The following is a 27,935-nucleotide window of genomic DNA, read 5'->3' as shown; positions in this document are numbered from 1 at the left end:
CACCCTTTTTTTTTTTTCTCTCTCTAATAGAGCAATTGATGAGTGGGCTGCTTACAGCAACCTGCAGGATGTTAAATGCTCCTCTTACAATTTATTGATGACACCTGTAGCCATCACTCTGCAGCTGGAATGAGATATCTTTCATGCTTCCTGCTTTCAGAGTGGCTGTGTCGAATTTGCAAGGATGGCTAAGTAGCAACTTGTAATGGCTTAATACAGTCACTACTCAGCATTTAAATGACAAATGAGCTGTTTTATTTCTCAAATTAAATTTCACAATTATATATACAGTATATATATATATATATATATATATATATATATATATATATATATATATATATATATATGTATACATACATATGCTTTCACAATTCTCAAAAATATTAGAAAAATTATTTTTTGCCAGGCTGGACAAATCCGTTGATAGACATAATATTTTGAGCAGCAGTCAGTATGGTTTTATTGCTAATCATCAATGGCACTAATGAAATTATTGGAGGAAATATCCACTGCATTAGATAAGAGAAATTACTTTACTGGCATTTTTATGTACCTCAAAATGCATTTGACACCATAAATCATAACATTCTTAAAAAAACAAAACAAAAAAAAAACTTAGGGAATATGGTATTAGAGGAGTGGCACTTCATTGGATTACATCTTATTTATAGAACAGATGACATTATGTTCATATAAATAATATAAAATCAGATGCATGTAACATAACATGTGTGGTACCTCAAGGGTCTGTCCTCGGTCCTAAACTGTTTATAATTTATATTAATGGCATTGTTAACGTATCTAAACTGGTAAAACGTATACTATTTGCAGATGACACAACTTTTTTTTACATGGGTCACAATATAAAGCAGATGAAAGAAACCAAAGAAACAAAATTAGTGTGATTTAAAAAGATTGTTAAAGACTCTATGATAAGAAAATATAATGAATGAGGTTAATTTGTTGTGATCTGTTTCTTTATATGGCATTTTATAGATAATAAATAAAGTGGAAAATGTGAATTATGTTGGCCTGCAGCTGTTTTGTTTAAATTTTTATTCTTACAAAAATGTGACTTATTATCGTTTATATTATTTTGTTATGGAAGGGCAGATTATATAAGATTTTCGTCTTTCTGCTCCTTTTCATTCAAATGTGGGCAAATTTTTATGGATTTTTTTTTTTTTAAGTTTTTGTTAAGACTGAAATTAATATTATATACTAATATTATATATATATATATATATATATATAGACATATATATATATATATATATATATATATATATATATATATATATATATATATATAGACATATATACCTTCGTATAAATGGGGAGAACATACAAACTCCACACAAAAAGGCAATCGTTCCAACCTCTCCCCAGACAAGGCTTGAGCCAGGGAGTGACCTTCTTGCTGCACGGTGGTTTGGAGTGGTGTATATATATATATATATATATATATACACATATAAGCTTGTTCTTTCAGTCAAATTCTGTGGTCTTCAGTCAAATACCCAAACTTTACTTCTTTGGGTGCTTCAAAAACGCTATTCTACATGCAAAGAGGCAAAGTCTGAGAATACTCCTTTTATACTCCTGACCCAACATGACCCATTTAAAAAGAAAAAAAAGAAAAAAGAAACAGAGTTAAGGCAATGGACAACAGAAGCATACAGCTCAGGATCTCTCTGTGCACACAGTGGTAGAATGTAATGAATGTAAAACACACAGTTACACACAGATGGCAGCCTTCATGGTTCCTCTTTTTCCTCTTATGTTGGTTAAATTGGGGCTGTAATTTTGCAGATGTTTATGTATATTGTAGACCTCAGCCTTTCTACCAACAGCTGATTTGCCTCTGCTTTTGAAGTAAAAGAGGGGCGCACATGAGACTGGTCATTACTGAAGCTCAGACTGACTCCATCTGCTGATTCTGTGATCCTCTTACTAATAATGTATTCAACCTCTCTTTCAAGCTGCACATGGCTGCACCTGAGTTCACAATCATTTCAAAAATAAATCATAGGAGTAAACTGGGATGTTTAGAATTCATTAAGTGGAATGTGCACATGCAAGAATAAAAAGCATGCTGCATGTAAAGTTTACAGTGTAATTAAAATGCAGTACTCTGCAGGTTTCTGCTCCTTTTGCTCCTCAGAGCTTCTGTCAGAGCAATCTACAGTCAAGCAGCCAGCAGCAAATCAGTGTTTTTGTGAAGCAGAGGCTTGACGTTTTCCCAGACATCAACCCTAACTAAAAAAAAACTAAACTAAAAAGAACAGCAAAACATCATTTGTAACTTTCATTAGTTATTAAATAAGCAACACTAACTTGCTTCCTATATATGTACCATAAAACAAACTACACAGCTTTTATTTTATTATTTTTTTTTTTTTATTTGAAGTGTATATCAGTGTTCATATGCCTAACTGTAAGGTACTTACTTGCAGTCTATGGACACACCCATGAATATATTTGACTGCTTTTGTCTCCCACTGTGCCTGTGAATATTTGAAGAATTCATCTCTCTACTATTTGCTTTCCACTCCCAAAGGAGCATATTATATTTTCAAAGTTATATGAACTTGAAACCTGACAGCAATGAAGCCCATCTCTGCTGCTACTACAGCAGGGTTTCTGAGCTGGATGAAACCACCGTAGGAGTCCTTCTTTTCAGTTTGTGGACTGCTTGACTTCCCTTCGGTGTTCCACAGTGACTCTGCCATATTATAAGCAAAAGTTTGTTTTGGAAACAGTAAGCTCGCAAGTGCAAGGATGGGCTAAATAAATAAAAAAATGAATAAATAAATAATATTTAGAATGCAACAAAATATTTGTTTATTGTATCATTATTTCTGCCATATATTTTGTTTAGTTTTAGGCATTAATACACCAGATATATAGCCAAGAATTGTCCCTAACAAATGCATTAAAGCAAAATGTTTTGTAAGTCACATTAAAAACTTCTAGGCTCAGCTGTTTCATTCTTCTTTTCTTCTAAAATAGATTTTATAAAGAGTCTACAATGACAAAGACACACACTGATATAGGACACAGGACAAAACAGTTCTGTATAGTATTTTTTAGTAGTTCATATAATATTATACTACAGATTTGTTCAGCACTTTGGCCACTTTGTGTTGTTGAAATGTGCCACATAAACAAACTTGACCTCCCCAAAAAAATCCCTGAATCAACTACACTCTGTGTAAGGTCTCATCTGTATGTTGCTGTCTGGTTGCAACAAAAGTAGTTGAGAAAATTTCAACTTAGCTAGTACAATGAGTTTTCATAGCTCAGCCTCCTGCTCTTGACTTAAGCAAATAAGGAAGCCCAGCCTTTCTTGCAGATATTTTCAAAAGAGTTTTTTTTCTGCTGAATGTCAACATGCTAGTCATTGTGAAGCGGGCAAAGTACAAATGGACCTGCAGTTTTAGTACAATCAATAAAAGGTTCTAGGAAGAATATCTTATCTTACATGGCGTAAGAGGTCATTTAACTGAAAAAATTTGGTTTTAGAAATGTAACTTCTTCAATAATGATGGCAGTCTCTCTTTTTTTCTCATCCCCATGGAACTTAGTTTCAGCTTCCTGTGATGAAAAGGAAAAGTCGGGGATGTTACCATTTATGTGTGACGATGATGAAAGCTGGAACTTATTAGCTGAGGCTTACATTCAGAAAAAGAAAAGCTTCGTGGGGGGCGAACATTTCATACCATGTAGCATTGAAAAAAAGAAAGATTTTGCATGGCTTTTTGAAGAACTATCCCATCTGTTTTAAATTCAGGGGTTTGACCCTGTGAAGGCTGCATGCATAATCTATAATGCTGCCCTTATCACAGAGTTTCTCTCTTGCTTCCTTGGGAATAGACTTAGTATCCTTTGGGTAAGATGGTTTTTTTAGCCTCAGACAAGGGTGCTACTGTTCTGCTTTTACAAGCTCTGCCTGTCAGTGTCACATTTCTGTTGAATTCTGCCCATCATATACCCGCTTCACTCCTTAAGTCTATTTTTTAGTCTGTGTTCTGTCACTCAAATGTATGGATCTCTTCACAGATATACTTCTTTTATCACGTCTGCTGTACTTACATGCTTGTCTGTCCTCATTTTAACCTGCACTTTTTTTTTACTGCTATGCAACCATTACATCCATCACCCCTTGTCCATCTCATCATTATCATTTGTCTATATTGTCTATCTCTGCTTTTTGGACAGACAAGCCGAATAAGCTAACACTTTCAGGCTAATACTTTTTAATGTGACCAGAGCTGATCTTTCATGTTTTTAGTATTTATGTGCCTCAATACTGGTTGATTGTAAACGGAGAACAGAGTGAGATAAGTGCACTTTCCTCTTTTGAAATTCATGTCGGACCTGTTTTACTTAATGTTCCTTGCTTCCACCTCTCCCAAGGCTCACGCCCCCGTGACTGCAGTGATTTGTATGCCAGCGGTCAGAGAGAAGATGGCATCTACTCCATATTTCCTGTTCACCACCCAACAGGTTTCCAGGTCTACTGTGACATGACCACCGACGGAGGCGGCTGGACGGTGAGTCACAGCAGAGCGCACATGCACATTTTCCAGGGGTCACACACAAACCCAAGGGTTTATTTTTTTTTTTTTTTCTGCATCTCCCTAAAGTAAAGACATCCCCTCAGTTGCTACATTTATTCAAGAGTTATAATCAACATGAAAACAGCAGAATAAAAGGAGGCTGCAGGCCTTTTCACCCTGTCCACTTTTATGAATCCACATGAATGTTGTAAAAGTCCCCAAAAAGGATGATTCACTGAGTCTGAATCTACTTCCATTTAAATCCAGTACATGTTATACACCATTTTTTTCTGATCAAAATTTCTTCAGAAGTTTTTTAGTTATATTTGTAGTGCCACAGATGAAGTTTCTATTAGAGCAAACTGAAAATAGTTGATTGTGTTACTTAAAATGGGATGTTTCTCTTTATTTGAGTAAAACTTAAACAAGTAGAGTGCTGGAATAAAAATAAAGAACAATGAGGAGCAGGACAAAGAGAACTAGTAAAGCAGTAAAGAGATACATGACAAAGTACATGCAGTGAATCCTGGTGCATCTTTTTGTGTTCAGCTGAGAAAGAAAACCGTGCCATTATAGCAGAAGCTGAGATTCAAAACCAGCTGTAGTATAAATTGCCTGCTGATGCTGAGGAATTTTTCCAGATATACAAATAGTTTAGAGAAGGAAGCATGCACAGTGAGCATATTCATGCAAAGCTTCAGGTTTTTACTGAAGTGAAAACCGATTCATCATTATGCCTCAAACTAACAAAAATAACCTGTTTCTATTATAGTCCACAAATTCCATACCTTGCATTTAGTAAATCTTCCCTCCAATTAAAGGTGATGTTTAAAAAGAGTTTTATATTCTTAGAAAGGAAACATGATAAAGAAAAACCTTTGTGTGGACTTGCTGAAGTAAACATCACTGTTTAAGTGAGACTAAATGCTAACAGTGACGCATCTTTTAACAACAAGACACAGTGAGGTGAACAAACATCAACACATAGCCATTTGAGGTTATATTTGGAAGTGTGGTTTAGATGTATTTTATTCTGCGCGCGTACAATCTTGCTGGTTGGAATCATTTATTTGTCTTTGTTCTGAAGTGTACTGCTGCAATCCTCAGGGAAAGCAGAGTATTTCTTAATAGAAAACCAAAGCTTTGTAAGATGTAGACTTTGAAAATTTAGCTACATAAATACATCACTTTTTTTTCTCTTTTTATTCTCTATCTGTTTGGAAGAATCATGCAGGGGCTGATTTTAGTCATTTCAAGATTTGTATTGAGCAAGAAAAAGTGACAGAAACATGTGTTTTGATGATTTCAGGAAATAATTACAGCATTTAGACGTGTTACTGTCTTGTTGACAACATATATTCTTGATATTGTTAGACTTGTGAAAGTGGTATCATTTTATTATTTATTTTATTTGTTTATTTGGAGAGGACAGTGCATTTAAATGACTGTACAGTGTGTTTCCTTGAATAAGCAACATTCACTCAATTCCTACGTTTATTTAAGGTAAAAACAGCAGAATGGAAAGAAGCTGTGGGCCTTTCACCCTAACATCTAAATATTATATTTGTTTGTACTTGGTCCTTTTTTTCCCCTAAAATAATAATTTCCAAACTTGTTAACAACTTTACAGCTATATTTGCCTGCGGTTAACACAGATTTAAATGATTATATCTTGGATTTTTCTATAATATATGCACTGTTCTTAATGATTAAAAGAAACATAGCAAAGCAAACTTTTGTGCACCTTGTTATGGTTTTAATAATTAATTCATAGTTTTCTTTGCACTTATAAACAATTCAATTCAATTCAATTGAGATGGTTTTCAAACCGTGGCAGCATTTATATATGACAGTGTTCTTTCACCTATAAAAAACTTCCTCTGAGATTTCAATTCAGTTCAATTCAATTCAATTCAGTTCAGTTCAACTCAACTTTATTTGTATAGTGCTGATTCATAACAGAATCATCTTCAAGCATTTTTACAGCCATAGTCCAATTCAGCCCAGTTCATTATAGTCCAGTTATAGTCTAATTGAAACAAATCCATTAAATGATCCTCATTAGTCCAATTTATAATACCTATGTTCATATTAGTCAGTTCATAAAAGATAATCTCCTAGTTAATTAAACCAACAGACACATTAATCTTCCATCCTGAGCACACATGGGGTAGTGGGACCCAGTGGAAAGGAAAACTTACAACAGGAGCGAAATCCTCCAGCAGAAATAGATGTAGGAAGGGTGGCCATCTGTCTTGAACAGTTGTGGGTTAAAAGGATAGGAAAGAGGGGTCAACATGCTCCACAACTGTAAGTCATGGATACCTGAGAAATATAAAAAATATAAGGCACTAAAGTGATGAAAACAATGATCTCTTATATTTATACAAAGAGAGAAGAGTGCAGGGAGATTAAGCCTCCAGCAGTTTAAGCCCATAGCAACTAACCCTGGAAACAATAACTCTAACTATACTTAACCTAACTATAACTGTATCAAAACAGAAGTTTTTAGGCTAATATTAAAGCTAAAGTGGGTGTCAGTTCCCTAATGTCTGCTTCCTGAACCCAAACTGGGAGCTGGTCCAGTTATAGAGGGGAATTGATATCTGAAGGCTCTGCCTCGGTTTCCTCTTTTAAATACATACAGGGAATATCAAACGTTATCTAAAGTCACAGTTTAATGGGCATGACAGTGAGGTGCATGTGTACTTGTAAATCTGTCAATAACTGTATGAGATAGGCAAGGTCATGTCCTCGTATCATCAAATAAAGTGAGAATGTCAGAGTGACAGAGTGCTCAGCATTGCATCATAGAATAGAGCTGCATGCAGGCCTGTTGGTGGGTAGATATGTTTGTGTATGTGTATGTGTGTCCATCTATGCATAAATAAATGTTTGGAACAGAGTGTGTGGCCCTACGGAAAAACAGCTTGTGAGAGTGAGTGTATGTTCCATGCATGCTTCCTCCACGTTTCAAAGGTTGCTCCACTGTTGAACAGCCACTAAAAGGATTTACATAGCAGCTCAGATTGAGGTGATAACGTAGCACTTACTGATCCTCCCTGGTGTGTTGAGCTGCTTGTGATAATCTTTGAGCCTCATTAAGAGATCAGGGTTGTGAAGTCCAACAGGAGCAGGTAGTGAGATTCTTGGTAAGATGAGTGGCTTACTGTCTGCTGAGCTTAAATAAGGAATGAGCCATATGCTGCAACCTCATTGGCATAGTTTGACAGACTGTTGCAGAGACTGCTGCAGCCAGACTGAGAGATGAGCAGGTTAGTTGGAAGAAGCAGGACTCTGAGGAGACAAAGAAAGGGCTTTATGAAAATATCTGAATCTTAAAGGGAGGGTGGAAGTGAGGCAATAATTAAAGGATAGGTCAATTATGACCTTTCAGAAAAGGTTGTTTGTTTTTTTCTTCCTATTCATTTGCCTGTTCTTGCCATGAAATTCTTAGGTTTGGCTTGGACTCCAAGAAAAAGGAAAATGTTCAAAAGGGAATGTTTCCCATACAGCAAAAACCAAACTTCCAACCAACATCCACAGACGTAACTTTTTCCAAAACTTCATGTGTGAGAAATTAATCTCTAAATTCAGGTGAGTTTGGCATGAAACTATACACTCAGTAGTAAAACCTTGAGGATAGTTTTTGCTCATTGCTAGATTTGTTCAGTGTTGCCTCATCATTATTTGTTGATAAATGTTTCAAATAGAAAAATAAAATTTTTTTATCCAGGAATAAAAAAAAAAGGTGACAATGCACTAAACTTTTCCAATTTATTCTGAGATCAAAAGAGAAAAAAAGGGCAGGAGAAAAATGTAATTGCATGGTTTAAGAAGTGTAAGGTGACAGAAAGTGGAGGAGAAATCTACAACAATGAGGATAGCCTGCCATTTCTGGACTGCATGGTTACAATTGTTACCCAGAAAATGAAGGTTTTTTTTACACACAGAGAGGATATCCTCTATGGCATAATGACTCAGATCACATACAAATATGTTTTTTTCCCTTTTTTTATAGTGTACAAAGCCAACAAAAAAAGTCTTTAAATAGCTGTAGCTGCTAAGAACACCATGCTTGGTGTTGGACCCAGTGTTGAAGCTGTGCTCATGTCTCTTCCTGGTGTTGCTGGGGAAAACAATCAATACAGCTAGTAGTGAAAATACCCACCACTGAATGCACTTGAATAAGACACACAGGGCTATCTTGTAAACTAAACCACCCCATCACATTTATAGATGCCATTTTGAAACTTAACTTGCAGTGTTTCTTTATTTTTATTTCACAGTTTTCTTTTTGTACAGGTTGTCCCACTGAGACATGTAGTCTCATATACAAACCTATACAATAAACTGAGTCGGAGGATAAATAAAAATGAAAAATCATTTGAAATATATTTTCAGCAGTTTTAGGAGCTGTCAGATGACCCTACAGTGACACCATGGGTAGTACTTGCACAATCCTGTTCTAAAAAAATGACAAGTGATTGTAAAGTATCTTATTCTCAACATTTCATAATTAGAGTTATTTAAAATACATAGATTAGGACTATACTTCATTGCAGCTGTAAGCAGACTGCTCTTTGCTTTAGGATCCAAGCATGGACAGGCTTATAGGCCTCTAGGTGTATCTAAACATAGCATTGTGTAAGACACACTTACAGTAGATTGTTTCCTTATAAGGGTCTGTCTTAAAGGACTGTACTCTGCAACTTAGAAACGTTCCCAGCACAGGATATAAACATGAAATTCGGAGAAGAACACACGAACATCCTATGAAGACACCGAGGGCACTAAAGGGGAAACCACCGTACAGCACAGAGAGAGAAGTTATCAACCAGATGATGGCTTCACAAAACTATAGAATGTTATTAAGGACAGTAAACTACAAAATGCCACAACAGACTATTTCTCCACAACACCTGCTTCCACAAAATAAACCCCACCATGGCATCCAGAGTCAGAAAGTACTCCACAACAATTGCACCAAACTTCGAAAAGAGGTTCTTCCTAGAATGATGCACAATGTGGAAAAACAGGGAAAGATGAAACATTTTCTGCTTGGAATAGAGTCCACCATGTTTGGCGTAAACCTGGAGGTAATCTACATTTTTCTGACAGTGGAGCATTGTTGCTGTATTAAACTGCATGACCACAAAACAAATTTTGGAGTTGACGCAGATGGCTCCATGAATGCCTGCACTGGCTGACAAAACAACTTGTCATGAGCAGTTTGGCAGGAGAGAATTATTACAGCAGAACAATCCAACATATGCTGTCACAATCATAGAAATCATGTCTTTAAAGAAGAAAAGGAAAAGAGAAAAAAAAGTGAAAACCATGACATGATTGAGTGTAACACTCAACTTGAATTGAAAAAAGAAAAATAAATATCTCAGGGGTATTTTTAAAAAAAAATGCAGAGTAATACAACCCCTGCAGCCAAGACCATCTGGAAAAAAAATCATTTGAAGAATGTCAGAACATTTCTCCAGAAATATGTGCAACATTAACCATGTGCCAAAAGGACAAAGTCATCAAAAGCATATGAACCACTGAAAAAAAATAATAATAATAAAACATGTGAATATAAGTTTTAAAGATGTGCTGACTTTCTATTATTTTGTTCTCACTGGTATTACTTTCAAGTAGACCTAAGCTTAAAATATTTTAGTTTTACCCCACTGAACTACTTAGAAGTAATGGAGGGATGTTTAGAAGAGAAGAGAAGAGAAGAGAAGAGAAGAGAAGAGAAGAGAAGAGAAGAGAAGAGAAGAGACATTATTGCAGTTTGATGTGGATGCTTGTCAGAGGAAATTGGTGGGTATTTCTTTGCTGCCATAACTCAAGACTCTGGAGACCATCAGGCCACTGTGGTATGAGGGATGATGGCAGATAGGACATAAAGGAAAAGAGCTGCCATTACTGGTCCCCACACCCCTTGCCACACAAGGACGTAAACAGTATACTACACATATTGCCTTTAGTTTGGCATTATTCAACAATATGCAACAATATCTCTATAGAACACCTACATAAAAAAGAAACATGCATGTCAACAGACAGTAAATAAGTGTTCGTATGTGCTTACATTTTCTCTGTCAGGCAGAAACACTAAAAGCTTTATAGTAAACCTCTTACTGAGCAATCCTTTGGGCAAGTGGTCTACATGTTTCAGTAAGGAGAGATTTCAAATGCCATTTAAATACAGCCTCATGGTTCTGGGTAATGTCTTCTATTATTACTATTTTATTTGTTAAAAGGAAGGGACTAAAAATGACCATGCCATTAATAATGAATGAGAGTAGATATATCAGAGTGCAGTATGGGTCTGCATTATCAAATGGTGCTTTTATCAGAAGCACTGCAATCCCTCTCAAATATTCAATTCAGCTAAGAACTGAAATGAAAAAGTTTGAGATTGAATGTACGATTGTGTGCATGTTCTATCACCCCTTTAGAGGCTTGGAGTGCCTTTTGAGCATTTCAGAGCACACGATATAGGCTTTTCAGTACCTCTGTGGTTCAGAAGTATTTCAATATTTTATCTTGTAGTTTTTTGATTTAAAAAAATAAAGCAAATCCAGGATGTGTGTGTGTGCATGTGTCGGTGTGTGTGTGTGTGTTGACTTCTATCTTCAAATGTTATGTAATTCTAGAAGAAGGGACATTTTAGAGCTGAATCGAACACCTGTTCTATCCATAATGTTTATGATAAGTGCGCTTCTTTAATCTTTTTTTAAATTTTATTTTATTGTAAAGGATGTATACTATTTGTATCCCAAATAACAGTCACAAAGAGTGTAAAAGTGAGTATGAGCTGTCTACAATCATGGTAGAGTAATCAGAGGTATAGTGTCAGACATGTCCTTTAGGATATTAGTGCCATTAGAGCTTGGTGAAGGCTATGTTGGGAAAGGTCAGACAGCTGTAGAGGACTGACACAGTAACATTCAGCAATTTTATGATTCCCCTGCTGCATGTACGGACTCATGAAAAGAACTTCCAGCATCGGGAATGCATGTATGTTTCCAGCAGTAGGAGAAAGACACGATGTCATATATCCTTATAACGTATGTACTGACAATTTTAAATATTGATTGAACAGAACCTTAAAAGATATTCATTTTTATTATTATTTATTATTATTTTTAATTCTGTATATTCCAAAATTTATCATGTTACTGTGACTGTAATGTTACATCAGTTGGTCCAATCAGTTAAAATTCTGACTCGTACTGCAGAACAGCGGACTGTGTTTTTTATATAACTGAGCAACATGTTTATTAATGATTGCATAACGTAATGGAGGAAGGCGAAGCACCTGCAACCGGCATCCTAAATTGTATTGAGCTGTAATGGGCTCTCAACTGTTTTTGATTTATCCACAATTTATTCTGGGTCTCACATTGTTTCATGTAAAAGAGGAGGAAAAAATATTTCTAAATTCATAGAGAGAGAGAGAGAGAGAGAGAGAGAGAGAGAGAGAGAGAGAGTTTATATAGTTAGAATATTTTTTGTCCTGAGTAACATTCCAGATATTTTTAAGGAAATCAAATGTAGGTTTGAACAGAGATTGCGCCCAGCTGAATGACTTTGATCATGCTACAAGTATTATAGCATACCGAGCAAGACAAAAATCTGCATGTTGAACTTGCACAGAATTTAAGGCATATTTCAAACCTACAGAATCCTGTAGGTTGGCAAGACTCCTAAAAATCCTTGAACAACACTTTTTGTTGGCACTATTTTATTTATTTATGTACTTAATTGGAAATCAAATCTCTGCAAGCTTGCTAGTGGTAGCATGCTTTATCACCAGAAAGTTGTTAGCATGCTATTGTGAACAAAAACACACATTGAGTTTAATCTGGGCTACATTTCACATTGGCCAATTTGCAGCACTGTCAAGTGTTGTGTGGACCAGTCGTCATGATCTATGTCCATCCTTTGGCATGTGTAGTTTTGGACAATAGTAGTCCACACTTTGACATGAGTTATGGAAAGAGTTATGAGAGCCTAAAAGTCCAAAGAAAAAGTAGATTTGGGCTGTTACATGCTGAAACTAGGTAGCCAAATTTAACCTGGTTCTTCTTCTTCTTCTTCTTCTTCTTCTTCTTATTATTATTATTATTATTATTATTGTCATTATTATTGTTATTATTATTGTTATTATTATTTTTTTTATTATCTTATTTTATTTTTTTATTTATTTATTTATTTTTTTATATTTTTATCTTTTGTCGCTGGTATTCCGAAGTCCTAAACTGTCCTGGGTACTTGCATTGCACACAGTTTTTAAAGACTGTTTACATGACTTAGCATCATCTACCTATGTTAACCCAATTTCTTTTAATCCCTTAACCCAAAAACCAAAAACAGATTTTTTGTTTAAATTAGGCTGCAGTAATCAGATAGAAATGGAAAGCCTGGGATAATCTTAAATACATGTAAATGCAAAATTTGTTTTTGCATGTGTGCAGGGGCAAAAGGTTGAAAGAGAAAAGAGTGTTTGCAGATTGTGTTTCTCCTTCTGTTCTCGTTTGCTGCTGCTACTGTGTTTAGAGCACATCTGTCTTTCTGATAGGATTATAAAACGCTAACCAACAGATGTTTGCAGTCCTCTTTGAAGATAGGAATTGTGCAGACTACTGTGGATTTATGAGTGCTTTCATCAGACAGTGTTGAATTTGTCACCATATCATCAATACTCTCAACAACGTAATCAAATTGTTCGCAATTCCTCTGCCAGTCTGCTTTGATCTATCTCCCTCTTGCAGCTGATTACATTAGCCTCAAGGCTGGCTTCATTTATTCATTTTTAGGCCAATATTGTTCATATTTTTCCGATTTTATTCCCCCTCTATTTCAATGTTCTGTGATGGCTACTTGAATGCAGCACATTGAAAGTTTACAAACCATATAAAACTTTCTGATGAGTTCCATGGGTAAATGAAGAAAATCCAGTTTAACCCTTTAAAGACTGCACTGTTATTTTTGTTTGAGCGTGTACAATGGTGTTATTTCTTGGAGTATCCTCAAGTACGTCTTATTTCTATGATTTGCTATAAAAAATACACAAAAATCAGAGAATTTTACATCACATTTTAATGTATAAACAAACAAAAGTTAGTGATCCAAATTATTTCTAAATGTACCAAAATAAAGAAAAAAATTCTTACCTTATACAACCTACTGTGGTTCTTTTAGTTTTGAGATAGACCTTTTTCAGGAGCAGACTACAAAGGCATTTTAATTGATTGGTTTGTTGACTGATTGATTCATTGTTTAATGGCTAAATTATATTTTTTAGTCTAAATGGCAAATTTGTCAACATATTGATGAATGTATGAATTAACAGTGAATTAATGTTAATGAGTTGATGACATATTAAGTGTGAAGTAATCACATTAATCTACATTGAGATCAACATTAATTCATGATGTGCAACAAGAATTAATGATAGATCCTGCATTAATTAATGCATTAGCTCATCATGAATTACCCATTAGTTAAGTGCATGATTTGTACCATTATTGTATAGTTACCATGTAAACTAAGCTAAAAATTACAAATGTTGCACTAAAAACAAGAAACTATGCAAAGCCTGCTGAAGAACTGGTAAGAATGAGCAATTATCCAAAAACTACTGACTGGTATTAAATTGACTGTAAACCAGTGGTAGAACTACCTAATATACACTAATAACTACGGACTAAAATCGTATCTCTCTCTCTCTCTCTCTCTCTCTCTATATATATATATATATATATATATTTATGTATGTATCTCTGTCTCTCTGATAATTACAGTCATACTCTCCTGAATTCTTGTGATACCTTGTGTTTATATATCCACTGTGCACCACATGTAGGTAACGTGATGATGTAACTGACTCGTAATAATAACACATCCTGAAAGATAGGAGTTTTTGCCTTCAGATCAAACAAAATTACAACTCTAGCTAATATAGTTTTTGTTTGAAAGCAGTTTAAACAGGATTATGCTAACCTGGAAATGCCGGTGGCCACCGGCGGCTGCTCCATTTTTAAATGGCTAATAAAAGAAAAAAAAGAAGAAAACTGGTAGTTTATATGTGAAAATACCACAAATATTACATATATTATTTTTTTAATACAATATGTGTACAATTAATATATATACACCTATATTTTTTTGCTTCATTGCTTTTAATTTTTAAAAGAATGTTTTTTTTTTCTATTTTTTTTACATTGACCTTTTCCTTTATGTAATTCTTATTCCCTTTACTGGTTTATGTTTTTTGCATGAAAATTTGTTATCCTAAAGTAGTCAATATATCAGTATAGAGCATCATCAAGTGACATCTGTTGCCAGTGCCCCAAACATACAAGCATAGTGTGCTCACAGTGCGTTTATGCCAGTAGCTAACAAGCTATTGGCACATTTCCTGTTTTCCACAGTGACATGCCAGATTGTAAATCTCACACAATCAGCTTTGGAGTGCATGTGTTGATTCTTCCCAGTGTTCTGGTCTGTCAGTCAGGGTGTCCGTCTGTGCACGCTGCAGGCTGCCTGTAGTTGACAGAAAGCCTGCTGAAGAGCTTAAGGCTGCTTGTTAAGTAGCCTTCATCTTCTGCAGAGATTACAGGGAGCTTAAAGTGATCATGCCATTGCTGTAGGCCCTGAGCAAGTGTTGGGTGAGATGGTCGTTAAGGATTGTGGATTTGCCTCCTAACAGCCCTTGGTCATTACTGTTTACGTACTGAAATGCATAATCTAAAACTTAAACTCACGTTACCATTGTGGTGTGGTTACTGTTGATTTGAAATCGTTTTGTGCTCATTTAATGAAATCACAATTTTTTCCCGGTTATCTCTAAGAGACTTTTTTTTTTCCTTTCATTTGACAAGCAGAGAGAGGTTGTGCTTCTAGTGAACAGAACTCATATTTTTCTAAAAAAAAAAAAAAAGCACTCATTTAGTTCCACTGTCAGGGTTGGATCAGCAGAAAGGACTTTTTTACGTCTAATACACAGTTTAGGGAAACTTGCTGACACAAAACCTCTGACTAAACTTGTACAAGATTCATCCATCCATATATATATATATATATATATATATATATATATATATATATATATATATATATATAGATAGATAGATGGATACACAGAAATTGATGACATTAACAAATTAAATTGTGCTGATGAAACACAAAAAATGTTTTGGTTTTATACTGTCATTTTACTGTACGTTCAGCCTAATTTTTATCTTTGTCATTGTGAACATTCCCTGTTTTGTAAACTCACAGAATGATAAAAGTTATGTTCTGGTTCATCTTCAGGTATACAAGTTGGCAACTTCAATGTAACCAGGAAAAATAAATCAAATAATTAAATACATACTTATTTGCAGCTACTTAACATCAATGTATTCATCTGTATTTTACTTACAGGAAAATATTGTAGGCAATGAAAACTGATTTTCCTCCTCTAACATTTTTCCTTGATAAACCTATTTACAATTCCACTCCACAAAAAAAGCAAAAAATAAATAAATAAATAAATAGACATGATAGGTTAATTGGTTATTCTAAATTCTCCCTAGGAGAGAGTGTGCGTGTGAATGGTTGTTTGTCTATCTGTGTTGGCCCTGCGACAGACAGGTGACCTGTACATGGTGTACCTGCCTCTCACCTGTTAAAATGCTGGGATAGGCTCCAGCTCACCCCCGCAACCCATAATGGAATAATAATAATAATAATAATAATATACCAAGGAAATGTGGACTGTTTAGGCTTTTGCAGCAAATAATTTAAGTACCCAAAAACTGCAAAAGAGGGATTAAATGAAAACAGGAATATGGAAAAAAGACACTCAGTAGCAAAATAATACTATTCCAGTATTATATTGTTGGTAAACACACACACAAAAAAAAGAACAGAAAGGAATTATACAAACATAATTTTTTAAACTTCCCATTTTGCTGCTTCTGTTTTTGTGCCCCCAGAGAACGATTCATTTAGATGTTTGTACTGCACCTGTTTATGTGCCATAAACATTGACTTTGCATACCTATGTCAGCACAAGCTGTCATTATTTTTAATTACCTAGTTTAATTTTTAGAAGTTTATATATTTAAAGTTCTGCCTGTAAATTACTAAATTCTTGCTCAGCCCTTAAATAAAATGGCCACTCTGTCACATTTACAGACCTCAATATGTGTAGCTGGAGCATTGTGTGCCCCATGTAGAAACAGCTTCTGACCTTCACTAAAAACAACTTTGATGTCAGGTGCAGCCCTCTAGCCAGACATTGTGTGTAAAGAATTGTCAGTTGAGATGTTAAGCTGTGGAAGCTCAGAGGAAACTGTGTTTATGTCTGTGTGTAGGGATTTGCTGAGATTCTGAGTAGCAGAGGCATCATAAAACAGAAGCGTTTGAGCCACAGTAAATAGTCCAACTATAAAAGTGCATGCATGCAAAATTTTTTGATGGATACATTATGAACAAAACAGCTGACTTTTGTTCCCTTGATGATGAAGCTAAAAAGTTGTTTTATGGTTTTATCTTCAATGTCATTATGCTGACAAGCTTTTGCAGAAAGTTTATCATGAATAATCATAATTTAAAAGTCAGCGAAGTGAAGATTTAAAAATGTGGTTCCAACTTTTAAAAAAATAACATAGGAGTTTGATATTTATTTTTCTTAGTCTTAAAACAAATAGAACACCAATGCAAATCAGTATAGCTTGAAAAGAGTCTGTTTGTCTGAATAAACAGCAAGTGTTGGAATTGATGTTGGATGACATAAATCAAATCAAGCCAATAGAAGAGAGAAACTCCACCTGGACGGAGGGAAGAATGAGATTTATAGCACGAGGTTCAGGCCCCTTCAGCTATTGGGAATGTCTCTGCCTAGACTTGCTGCATTTAAGAATGAGCACATATGCAATGTAAACCAAAAAAGAGGATTAATTTAATTATTGAACAACTACAGTGCTATCAATCAATCCTAAAATGTTTATTAACCCCGAACCTGAATATTTAAGAAAGTAAGTGATGTTTAATCTTTCTTAGGAGAAAGTTTATGTGTGCACAATTATTGGGCAACCATTAGTGTTCAGTATGAAAAATGAAAACTTCTCCATCTCACTTGTTTATTTTCATCTGTTAACATCAGAATAATAAATAACTCAAAATATACAAATAAACATTTCTGACATTTAAATTAATTAAATAAGGGACCAGTAAAGCCACCTTTCCTCTCAGTAATGGTCATAAGCCTTCCATTTATGGAATCAGTCAGTTTCTTGATCTGGTGATGTTCAACCATTTGTGCAGCACCAACCACAGCCTCCCAGACACTGTTCAGACTGGTGTACTGTTTTCTTTCACCTTAAATCTCACATTTAAGAATGACCTACAGTTCCCAATAGGGTTTAGGTCAGGTCAAGATGGGGGCCATGTCAATATTTTTTCAGTTATAAGGCCTTTATTGGCTAGGCTAGTGGAGTACTTTGCTAGCATTTACTAAGTATGTCCTGCATAAAAATTGTGGACCTGCTGAAAGATGCAGACTTCTCCCTGTACCACTGTTTGAAGAAAGTGCCTTCTTAAAACTGGCAGTAGCTTTGGGAGTTCATTTTGAGTCTTCAATCTTCAACCCCAATATACTTATACTGTTTTTTTTTATTTTGCTACCTTTAGAAGCACAACTGCTAAATGACTGTATCGCTGCAACACCTAAATTTCCCAACTTGGGATGAATAAAGTACTTTTATCTTATCTTATCTAAAAGGTCCAGCTAGGTCATTTTTAATGATACCTGTACCCCACCTCCACCTTGCTAAGTCTGAGTCAAAGTGGAGCTCTGTGCCTGATCCACTGATCCAGTCACAGGCCCATCCATGTGGTCCATCAAGAGTCACACTCATCTTATCAGTCCATAAAACCTTTGAATAATCTATCTTCAGATATTTCTTGGCCCAGTCTTGATGTTTCAAATGTGTCTTGTTCAGTGGTGATCAGGTTTCAGACTCCCTTACCTTAGCCATGTCTTTGATAACTGAACACCTTGTACTTTTGGGCACTCCAGCTAGGTTGCAGTTCTGGAATATGACAGCGTTGGAGGATAATGAGTTCCTGGAAGCTTCATGTTTGATCCTTCTCAAATTATTGGCATTTAATTTTTATCTTTTTTGCTGAACACATTTCTTGCAACACTGTTGACTATTTGCAACAAAATGTGTGATGGTTTTTTGATTGCACCCCAATATTTTGGCAATTTCAATACTTTTTACAATTTTTGACCTTTCAGAGTCAGTTCAATTTCTTTTGGCCCATTTTGCATGAGGAAAAGAAGCTGCCTAATAATTATGCACACCTTACCATAGGGTATTGATCCCCATAGGTCACAAACACTTGCCTGATAATTGTACACACAGTGATATATATACATATATATATATACTATATATATATATATGTATATATATATATGTGTGTATATATATATATTGTCCTGGCCTGGGAGCTTGAGGGTTCTGCGCAGTATCTTGACTGTTCCTAGGACTGCATTCTTCTGGACCGAGATGTCTCAGGTTTGTCCTGGGATCTGCTGTAGCCACTCTTCCAGTTTGGGAGTTACTGCCCCAAGTGCTCCGATGACCACGGGCACCACTGTTGCCTTCACTTTCCAGGCCTTCTCAAGTTCTTCTTTCAGGCCTTGGTATTTCTCCAGTTTCTCATGTTCCTTTTTCCTGATGTTGCAATCGCTTGGTATTGCGATGGGAAACATCTCCGAAACACCTCAGAGCACATATATATCAAGATATATATATATCAAGAAAAATATAGTGCATTTAATTGCAGTTTGCGTTCCAAACAATCCGGAACATTTGTTAGTGCACGAAATCCGGTACACCGATTAAACTGATGGACACCTCAGAGCTCGGGTAAATCAGTGTTGCCAGTTTATCTACTTTGTCTCTATATTTAGCAAGTTTTTACACCCATCTAGTGACTATTTCAAAGAAGCGGCGAGCAACAAATCTAGAGACTTTTTCTGGTGTTATTGGAGACTGATGTGAAAGAACACATAGTTTACTCTTCTCAGTGAGCAGTGCTTTTGCCCCTCCCCCATCCATTAGCACTTACAGCTGCATTTAAAGCAGGAGACCTTTACCTCTACTCCATGACCAGACTGAAAATGAAACGTGCAAAGCTGCTGCTGGCTGATCCCTCCCTGGTTTATCGTCTGATTTTAATACCTATTAATGAAGAGTGTGGATGAAACCATTTAAAAAGTTAAAAGTTCTGTAACATGTTGTAGACTCTTAATCAGAGGACAGCCAGAGCTGCTACTTAAAGTACTTAAAATGACACTTTAACCTTAGGACTGTTCAGTTTTAGGAAGGGATATTTTCTATTCATTTTTCTACTGTTTTGAATTAAAATGCAATTAAATGTACTTTGTCTAACATTACTAGAGCCTGAGCTTACAGTATGTGTCTATTATTTGATTCCATTGTCCACTAAAATCCATTTAAAGAAAAGCTTGAGGCAAATATTTGTATGCGATTAAATGTGATTAATTGAGATTAATCAGTTAGAAAGCAAGTAATTATTTAGATGAATTTCTTTAATCGAGTCCCACCCCTAAAATATGAAATAAGTAAATAAAAACAAGTGACAAATTCACAGACATTTTGCCCAACTTCTGACACCTTCCTAACTCTACTCTCCTAACATTGTGCATCGTTCCCTTTTCAACTCTGAAATATGACTTAGGCAATTATACTATTAAACCAACGATAATCACACTTTTAACATAGACATAAAACACATAAATACACACTGAAGCTTAAATGTGAACACATAGCAAACCACAGTGTCGCATGAGAGCATATATATATATATATATATATATATATATATATATCTTGCCTAAAAAAAAAACAGCTGGATTAGGAGAAAAGCAGGCCTTTGTGGACTCATATATTTCTTTTTGGGACAAAAGTGGGTTATTCTGAGGTGACAAACCTAGAACTTTACTTGTTTTAACAGGAACTTGCATAACCAGTGTCTTTAAAAAAAAAGAGCTGTCGCAGAGATATGCAACACTCAAAGGGATAGAGGGTGCATGCATTGATAAAAACATCAATACACAACTATATCTTCACTTAGCAAAGAGTTGTTTACAGCTGGATTAAGGTATAAAATGTTATATATTGAAACCTAACAGACTGCAGTGATGCATGTAAAAGTACAAAAACACTGTATAATGGATGAGCTGTGTAATCCCATTGCATGTTCATCCGATCCACAATCCGATCCTCTCCTAAGCCGCCTAGTTTTGAATGCTCCTTACGTCTTGAAAAATGTGAAAGAAAATGATTGGTGTCCAAGTAAGCTCTGTGTCTCCAGGGAACAAACACACACAGATTTCCACTTTCAGGGTCAACATGCAATTAAACCTCAGAGGGACTTGGTCTCATAGAGAGACAAATGGAGGAAAGCATGGCCAGCAAGAGTAAGAGTGCTGACTCTAATACGGCTGAACTGCTTGTTGGTTTGTCTGCAGCTGTAGAGCCCTGCTTCAGGTTATCACTAGGTCGTTTTTCACAACCACAGTGATTCAAGGTAGCAGATAGTTACTGCCATAAGTGCCACTGGCTACTTATGGTTCACTGATCAAACACTTGAATTACAGTGCTAGTTAGAAAGGTCATTTCACATTATCATTTAGGCTAAGCACACACAAACAATGGCATTTTCAAGAATGGGGTAAAAAGATTGTAATCATCAAAGCTTCCCTTACCAGGCATACAAATCCACAACAAAAAGGCTCCAACAGACACAACTGAAGCTAAGTATTATTTTGTGCGTGCAACTCTTCTGACAGTTGAACTCATAGCAGTTTCTAGCCCTTCAATATAGAAGCAAAGACATTTAGTCAAATGCAGCAAGATTTTTCAGCAACAACTCTTTTAACTTTGAAAAAAACTGTTAATTTGTTCATTTATTACTTTGTTAACATGATAATAATGTGTTAAAATGCCCAACCATCATGGAAGGACAAGCCCTTGCATGGGATGTACCACTTAGAGATAACTGAAGTGGTGGGTATGAAGAAGTCCTACAATTGGCCAGAGATGGCTGGACTGAAGGATAGCACAGAAACACTAATCATGGCAGCGCAGGAGCAAGCCTTGAGGCCCAGTACTCCAGCTTTCTTCCACTGTCCAAAGTCATGTATGTTAGGTTAATTGGTCACTATAGGAGCGAGTGTGAGCTTGAATGGTTGTTTATGTCTCTATGCTCTGTGATGGACTGGGGACCTGTCCAGGGTGTATCCTGCCTCTCGTCTATTAATTGCTGGGATAGGCTTCAGCTTCCCTGCCACCCTTTTTTGAACTAAGCGGTGCAAGACATGAAAGAATGAAATGAATATATATATATATATATATATATATTTGACATGTTTAACAGAGAAGTGCTTCTGTGAAACACACCATTTTTACTTAGCGGGGTGAGTGATGCAGATTTGCTTTTTGTAAGCACACACTGATTTGGAGCTGAGTCGCCTGTCTGGTCATTGTGCATTACCAAAGGGGACCATAGTAATTAAGTATCTTTTTCACACTAATATGGAATAGCTGCTGTTTATAAGGAGCTTTAGGTACAAAATACAGCTTCAAAGATTCTTCCTGACCTTGAATGCATAAGCTAGTTAAATAAAGACTAAAGACTAGGTACAGGCTATAATACCTACATGATTATTACATTTGCCACTGTTCCTTTTGTGGAAAGTTGTAGAGGTTTATCTGTCAATGGAAAAATATGACTATGAATTCATGCTGCTTTTTATTGTCTAATTTGTCTTCATAAGCCAGGTGGCTCTACATCACATTACATAACACTGCAGGAGAGAACTTGACTTTTTTTAGAGCTGTGAAAAAATGAAGATCTTGTGAACTGTTCTTCTTAAATGTCACAGATTATCTAAATTATTTTGGACATGTGTATTTACAATAGTCTCCTAAAAAAAACAGATAATTTGTAGCTGTAAGATTTTTTTTTTTTTTTTGTCGAAAAAAAGCTAATTTCTTTGGGTTGAGGGTTTTTTTTTTTCAGTTATGCCTTCTTGTGTTAATTCACCAAGAGCCAGGGTAGCGAGAAAAAAACAATTAAGAATGGATTAAAAGAAAAAGCTAATTTTCACCATGCATTATCAATTTGTAGTCTTCTCAATTTCAGCCCATTTGACTGTAGGGAAGAGGAGGGGTAATTCGAGGCAGAGTAAGATAAGGAGGGTCATTATTTGAAGGAGAAATAGTTATTTTGTTGCCTGCAGAATGGAGTTGCTTCAGCCACAAATTCTTCATGTAAATCTCACTACTTAACAAAGGTAATAATAATAATAATAATAATAATAATAATAATAATACAGAAAAAATGCAAGAACTCACGTGTCTTCACACTTTTTGTACCCTGGTAACATACCAGCAGCAAGGTGATTAAGGATTGTTTGCAGTATCATATAACTTTTTTTTTTTTTTTTTTTTTTTTCAGGAATGGGGTTGAGGGTGTCATTTAATTAGTTTAATCAGGACACCGCTGCAGTATAATTAAAATAATTACCTTATAAGAAGGAACTGGCGTGAGTGATTAAATTTAATAGCACAGTGAAACAGTTTAATTGAGCTAAATTGGTTTTTGTGTACAAAAGCTAAAAGTTTGAGGTAAAGAAATATCTATAATATATTAAATGTATGGGTGAATACTTACACATACATACATCAAACAACAAAAAGGCAGAAACTTCTTTGCTAAACATAAGCATGAACTCTTCTTAACTGCTGAACTGAGATCAGGCGCACTACAGAGTTTGTTTCTTACAGTTAGATATGACTGCATAGAGTAATGTTTATTGTTTTGATATTGATGTCATTTTTTTAAGCCAAGAAACTAGTATATACATTTATGCAACCAGTTTTCATCCCAAGCTGTCAAATACTGCTAGTTTGCCAGAACCTCATGTTTTTTGATAACTCTCTTTTGGCATCTATGTTCTGTTGCACAAGCATCAGCTAAACAAAACTCTGATATTACTCTAGTGTGTCTTTTACAAATGCAGAAGTTTAAGTTTAAGTTATTTTGGAAATTGTTCTGTTTTTTATTTAATTATTTTTCACCTTTTTACTCTGTTTATTTTTGGTTTGATTTTCTTATTTAGTCATATTTCTGCCATAATCTGCATATACAGCAGATTTAGCCACTATGACATTTCATATAGGTTAGCAATTTGCCATTCTGAATCCTCAATTTTTGCATCTGGATACATCCATGTTTGTAAACAGTGTATGATTTCTGCTTAAAAAAACATTCAATTGGGTTAGGCCCTAGTTGGGTTAAAAAAAAAAACTATTGCCCCTACATGATGTTGATAAGTGATGATGGTACAGTAATGATGATAAAGACGATTATGACCAAGACAGTTATGGAGGGAGGGAGTAATTAAGAAGATCATGTTGCCGTTGCTCTGCAAGATTTCTTTGTATATGCAGATGTAAAAAGCAAATATGGCACTTGGTGCCATCTGGTACTTTGTGGTGTGATGGGGGATTAGTCATGCTGAATATATACCATCTCAGGGAATTTATATAGCCATTTTTAACATTAACACAGCATTCCAAGATGACACTTTGACAATATTCCATCTGCAAGCATTTCTTTTAAGGGAGCATATTTCCAGTTTCCCCTTAAGATCAGCTTGTCCTGTCAGCATCTTAAAAGAATAATGTATTTTGTTGGATGATAGAGCTGTATCTGCACAGGGCCAACCTACATCAGTGCCTTTTTAACAATATGTCTGTTATTTCTTATTCCAAAAAAGGTTTTGCTATAGTAGGCCTATCATGTATTTTCTTTTGGTCTTGTTTTTCTATGAATATCATCTCTGTCCTGGAATTTCAACTAAATATGAAGATACCTTTGCAATTTCATGCAAACGGGGTTCATATTATCAGCACCATATAAATAGCTATTTAAGTAGATTGATTCTTTGCATCATTCATTTGTGAATTTGCAAGCATTTATGAGTCTATTTAGTTTTTTTTTTAGCTCTGCGACCAGCAGTTGGACAGAGAGTGACTCACTACAAAGGATGATAATGATGCGCAGTGTGAGATGACCCCTAATCTCTTGTCTTGCTGTCTTGACTGTGCAGGTGATTCAGCGCAGGGAGGACGGCTCGGTCAACTTCTTTAGAGGATGGGAGTCTTACCGTGAAGGATTTGGCAAAATCACCGGTGAACACTGGCTTGGTATGTGGATCATTTAGCGTGCTTGGCAATGTTTAATTAACACATATGTGCTACGAGGCTTGCAAATCAATGCCAAGTTAAACTTTGGAAAATCTGTGTCACACATTGACCTGTATCATTGTGTCAGTTTTGGCCAAATAGATGTAAAATCTTGTCATGATCTTAATTAATAAAACTATCATCTTAGGAGTGACATCCACTTTGGTTTCAAAATCAGACTCAACGCAGAGAAAAATGAGTAGTGAGAAGCTAAAGTGACACCTAAAAAGAATTAAACAGACAGAGACTGAATAAATTTTACCCTTTGTGTCATCAAATATTCAGTAGTAGGTGTATTACAGTGTCAATAGATAAAGAAATAAAAACATATTTCAATGACAGAGAATACATAGCACCAAAATCAATTCCACAAGCTTGTTCAGCCCAACAAAATAGCAATGTCATGCCAAAATACCAGAAAGGCAATTACAATATTTTTGTTTTCATGTGAAACACACAACAGAATAATTTTCATTTTTGGTTTCACAGCGTCTCAACGGCTACCGTCTGCTTAAAATTAATCATTTTCTGAGGTGTTCTCCAATTTCTTGCTGGCAGCAAAACATACAGTATTACTCCCAGAAAGTGACAGGAAAAAAAATGCCAACTGACAAGTGTACTCAGCTGTGAAATGACCATCTTTAACGAAGCCAAATTCTTTGTCTTTATACCACTTCTTGTTAAATGAAACAAAATATTCCTACATGAAGAAAACTCATATTCATTACGGTCAGTTTCTTACTGAGCTGCGGTAAGACATACAGTATTTAACTGAGTGGCGCTGTGATACCAGCAAAATATTCTACTCTCAGCAAGTTCCTCTCATTGTTGAGAATACAAATTGAATACTTAAAAACAATAAAGAATCATCTTATCACAGACAAACTGTTGCATCCACTGTTATCCCTTCAAACCCAAATATTTTTAGTATTATTCATCTGCCCTACTACAGTGGTTTCTTCTTCTTTTATATTGTAGTCAGTCTGTTGCAATTCGATGCAATCCATGTGTTTCCTCTGCTAGGTCTTTTTTTTCTTTTTTCCTGACCTGAATGAAAACCAATTGGGTCACAATGAATTGGCACAAATGGATTTTGTATGTAAAGTGCCCTGAGATGACTTGAATTGAATTAAATTGAATTGAATTGAATTGAATTGAATTGAAATCTCAGAGGCAGATTTTTATGGGTGAAAGAACACTGTCGTATATAAATGTTGCCACGGTTTGAAAACCATCTCTTTTCGTCGTCATCCCAGAATGTCTAGGGCTACTCCCACTCACCACATGCTGCACATACTGTGACTGCTGTGTAATTCATAGCTAAAAGAGACGTTGAAACGATGATGGCGACAGCACTTTGAAGCTGTTAGGATGTGTTCCTTTGATGACTCACAACATCAACAAAGTTGCACTGAAAAAAAACTGAGCTTGTGACCTTATAAAACTTTTCATTAAACAAACAAACAAAAAAAAATGATTCCATGAGGATTCAGAGAAAAAATACTGGGATAAAAAGCTGTTTCGAAATCTTTAAAGTGCATTACAGATCACTCATCATATCTATAATACCAGCACCATACAAGCTAAACATCAACAGAAATGTTATTTCCTGAGGAGATTTGGTTTGAGTGGACGTGCTAATGAGCTATTACTATTTAGACTCTGTGTGTGTCTTTGTAGTTTGCTCAAGTTCACACTGGCAGAGTAATTAGAGCTTGAAAAAGTCTATTTCTGTAAGAACACACACTTGGTCATGGTCAAGGTCATGGATAAACCACGTCACAGCTAAGATTTTTTTTTCCCCATCAGCTTTGTAGATTAAAGCTCTCTTCACACACATAAATGGCTGTAGATTTAGTTCTATGGACTTCAGTAAGAATGTGTGTTCCAGCTGTGGCTAAATAGTCAGTCAAAAATTAATGGATGTGTTGAATATTGTGTCTTTCTGCTTAGCACTTTAAAAATTGTCAATATGAAAGTGTTGCGTACAAATCAAAACGCAAAATGAAAGGTCAAAGAAGCATCACACAAACTCTGAGGTAAGTTACTTGATACCTAATAAAAACCAGATATAATGCATGTTGAAATACATGCAGAAATAATAAATGTTGAAATGAAAGCATTCAATTCAACATTTATTTTTTTTTCCAGTCTAAGTGTTTGAAAAACAGAGAAAAGCAGAACAAGGCAAGCTCAAAACTGCTTAGAGGAAGATTTACAGGTGAAGGCCAAGCAGTACCAACCTCAACAAGCTAACTCACTTAATACGCTGCACTTTCTTATGAACTCTTTTACATAAGATAGTGAATATTGTGATGGGAAAGCTCTTTTCATTGCTTGACTTTTAACTACAACACTTTAGGTTTTGTAATCTTCTTTTCATTCTTTTGACAAAATAGCAGTTTTTTTTAGTTTTATTATAAACAACAATTTTTCCTACCGTTGAACTCAATCGAAATATGATGATATTCCAGTTATGAAGTGAGACTGGATATTCTTCTCAAGGTCCAGAATAGAATAGAGTCCAAGTCTAGTCCCACATTATGATCACCTACACATTTTTTGTAATAATTCAAGATGGAATCACACCCCTAAAACACACGATTAACAACAGACTTCCTCTTGACCCCTTAAGTGTGTCTTTATCTTGCGGCAGGCTGCCTGCACTAACATTTTCCTGAGCTGGTGTTGCCAGATCTTGTGATAAAAAAATGCTATTTGATTTATTGAGTTAAACCCAAAACAAGCTAAAGTGATTTTAAAATTAAGCCCACAGTCCAGACCTGGCGGCTCTGTATCATAGAGCATGGGTTATAAAACAAACAGTGATCAAGAGGCCATGCAAACTCATGTAGGAAGTAAAAATTGCAATTTACTAATACAAGTTGATGCAACAAGTAAAACTGGCATACTCCTCTTTTTTTTTTTATCATTGCATACACCAAACATGACCTTACACAGATGAAGGCAATCAGAAAATTCTGTTTGAATACTGAGGCTGTGATTTATTCAGCGTAATTCT

The 27,935-nt window shown here is 35.4% G+C and overlaps 1 protein-coding gene across 4 annotated transcripts in view; it reads left to right on the top strand.

Moving 5' to 3' along the window:
- Positions 1–27,935, top strand: part of fibcd1b (fibrinogen C domain containing 1b) — a 125,685-nt gene that overhangs the window by 54,982 nt on the left and 42,768 nt on the right. For all 4 annotated transcript variants that reach the window (XM_041970758.1, XM_041970762.1, XM_041970760.1 and 1 more), the window contains 2 exons: positions 4,423–4,559; positions 24,778–24,874. In XM_041970758.1, the coding sequence (XP_041826692.1) occupies positions 4,423–4,559; positions 24,778–24,874 (234 nt within the window). The remainder of the gene's footprint in view (positions 1–4,422; positions 4,560–24,777; positions 24,875–27,935) is intronic.

The sequence above is a fragment of the Melanotaenia boesemani genome, chromosome 19 (assembly GCF_017639745.1).
Source record: "Melanotaenia boesemani isolate fMelBoe1 chromosome 19, fMelBoe1.pri, whole genome shotgun sequence".
In the NCBI taxonomy this organism is placed as follows: domain Eukaryota; kingdom Metazoa; phylum Chordata; class Actinopteri; order Atheriniformes; family Melanotaeniidae; genus Melanotaenia; species Melanotaenia boesemani.
This window is presented reverse-complemented; position numbering and strand designations above follow the sequence as displayed.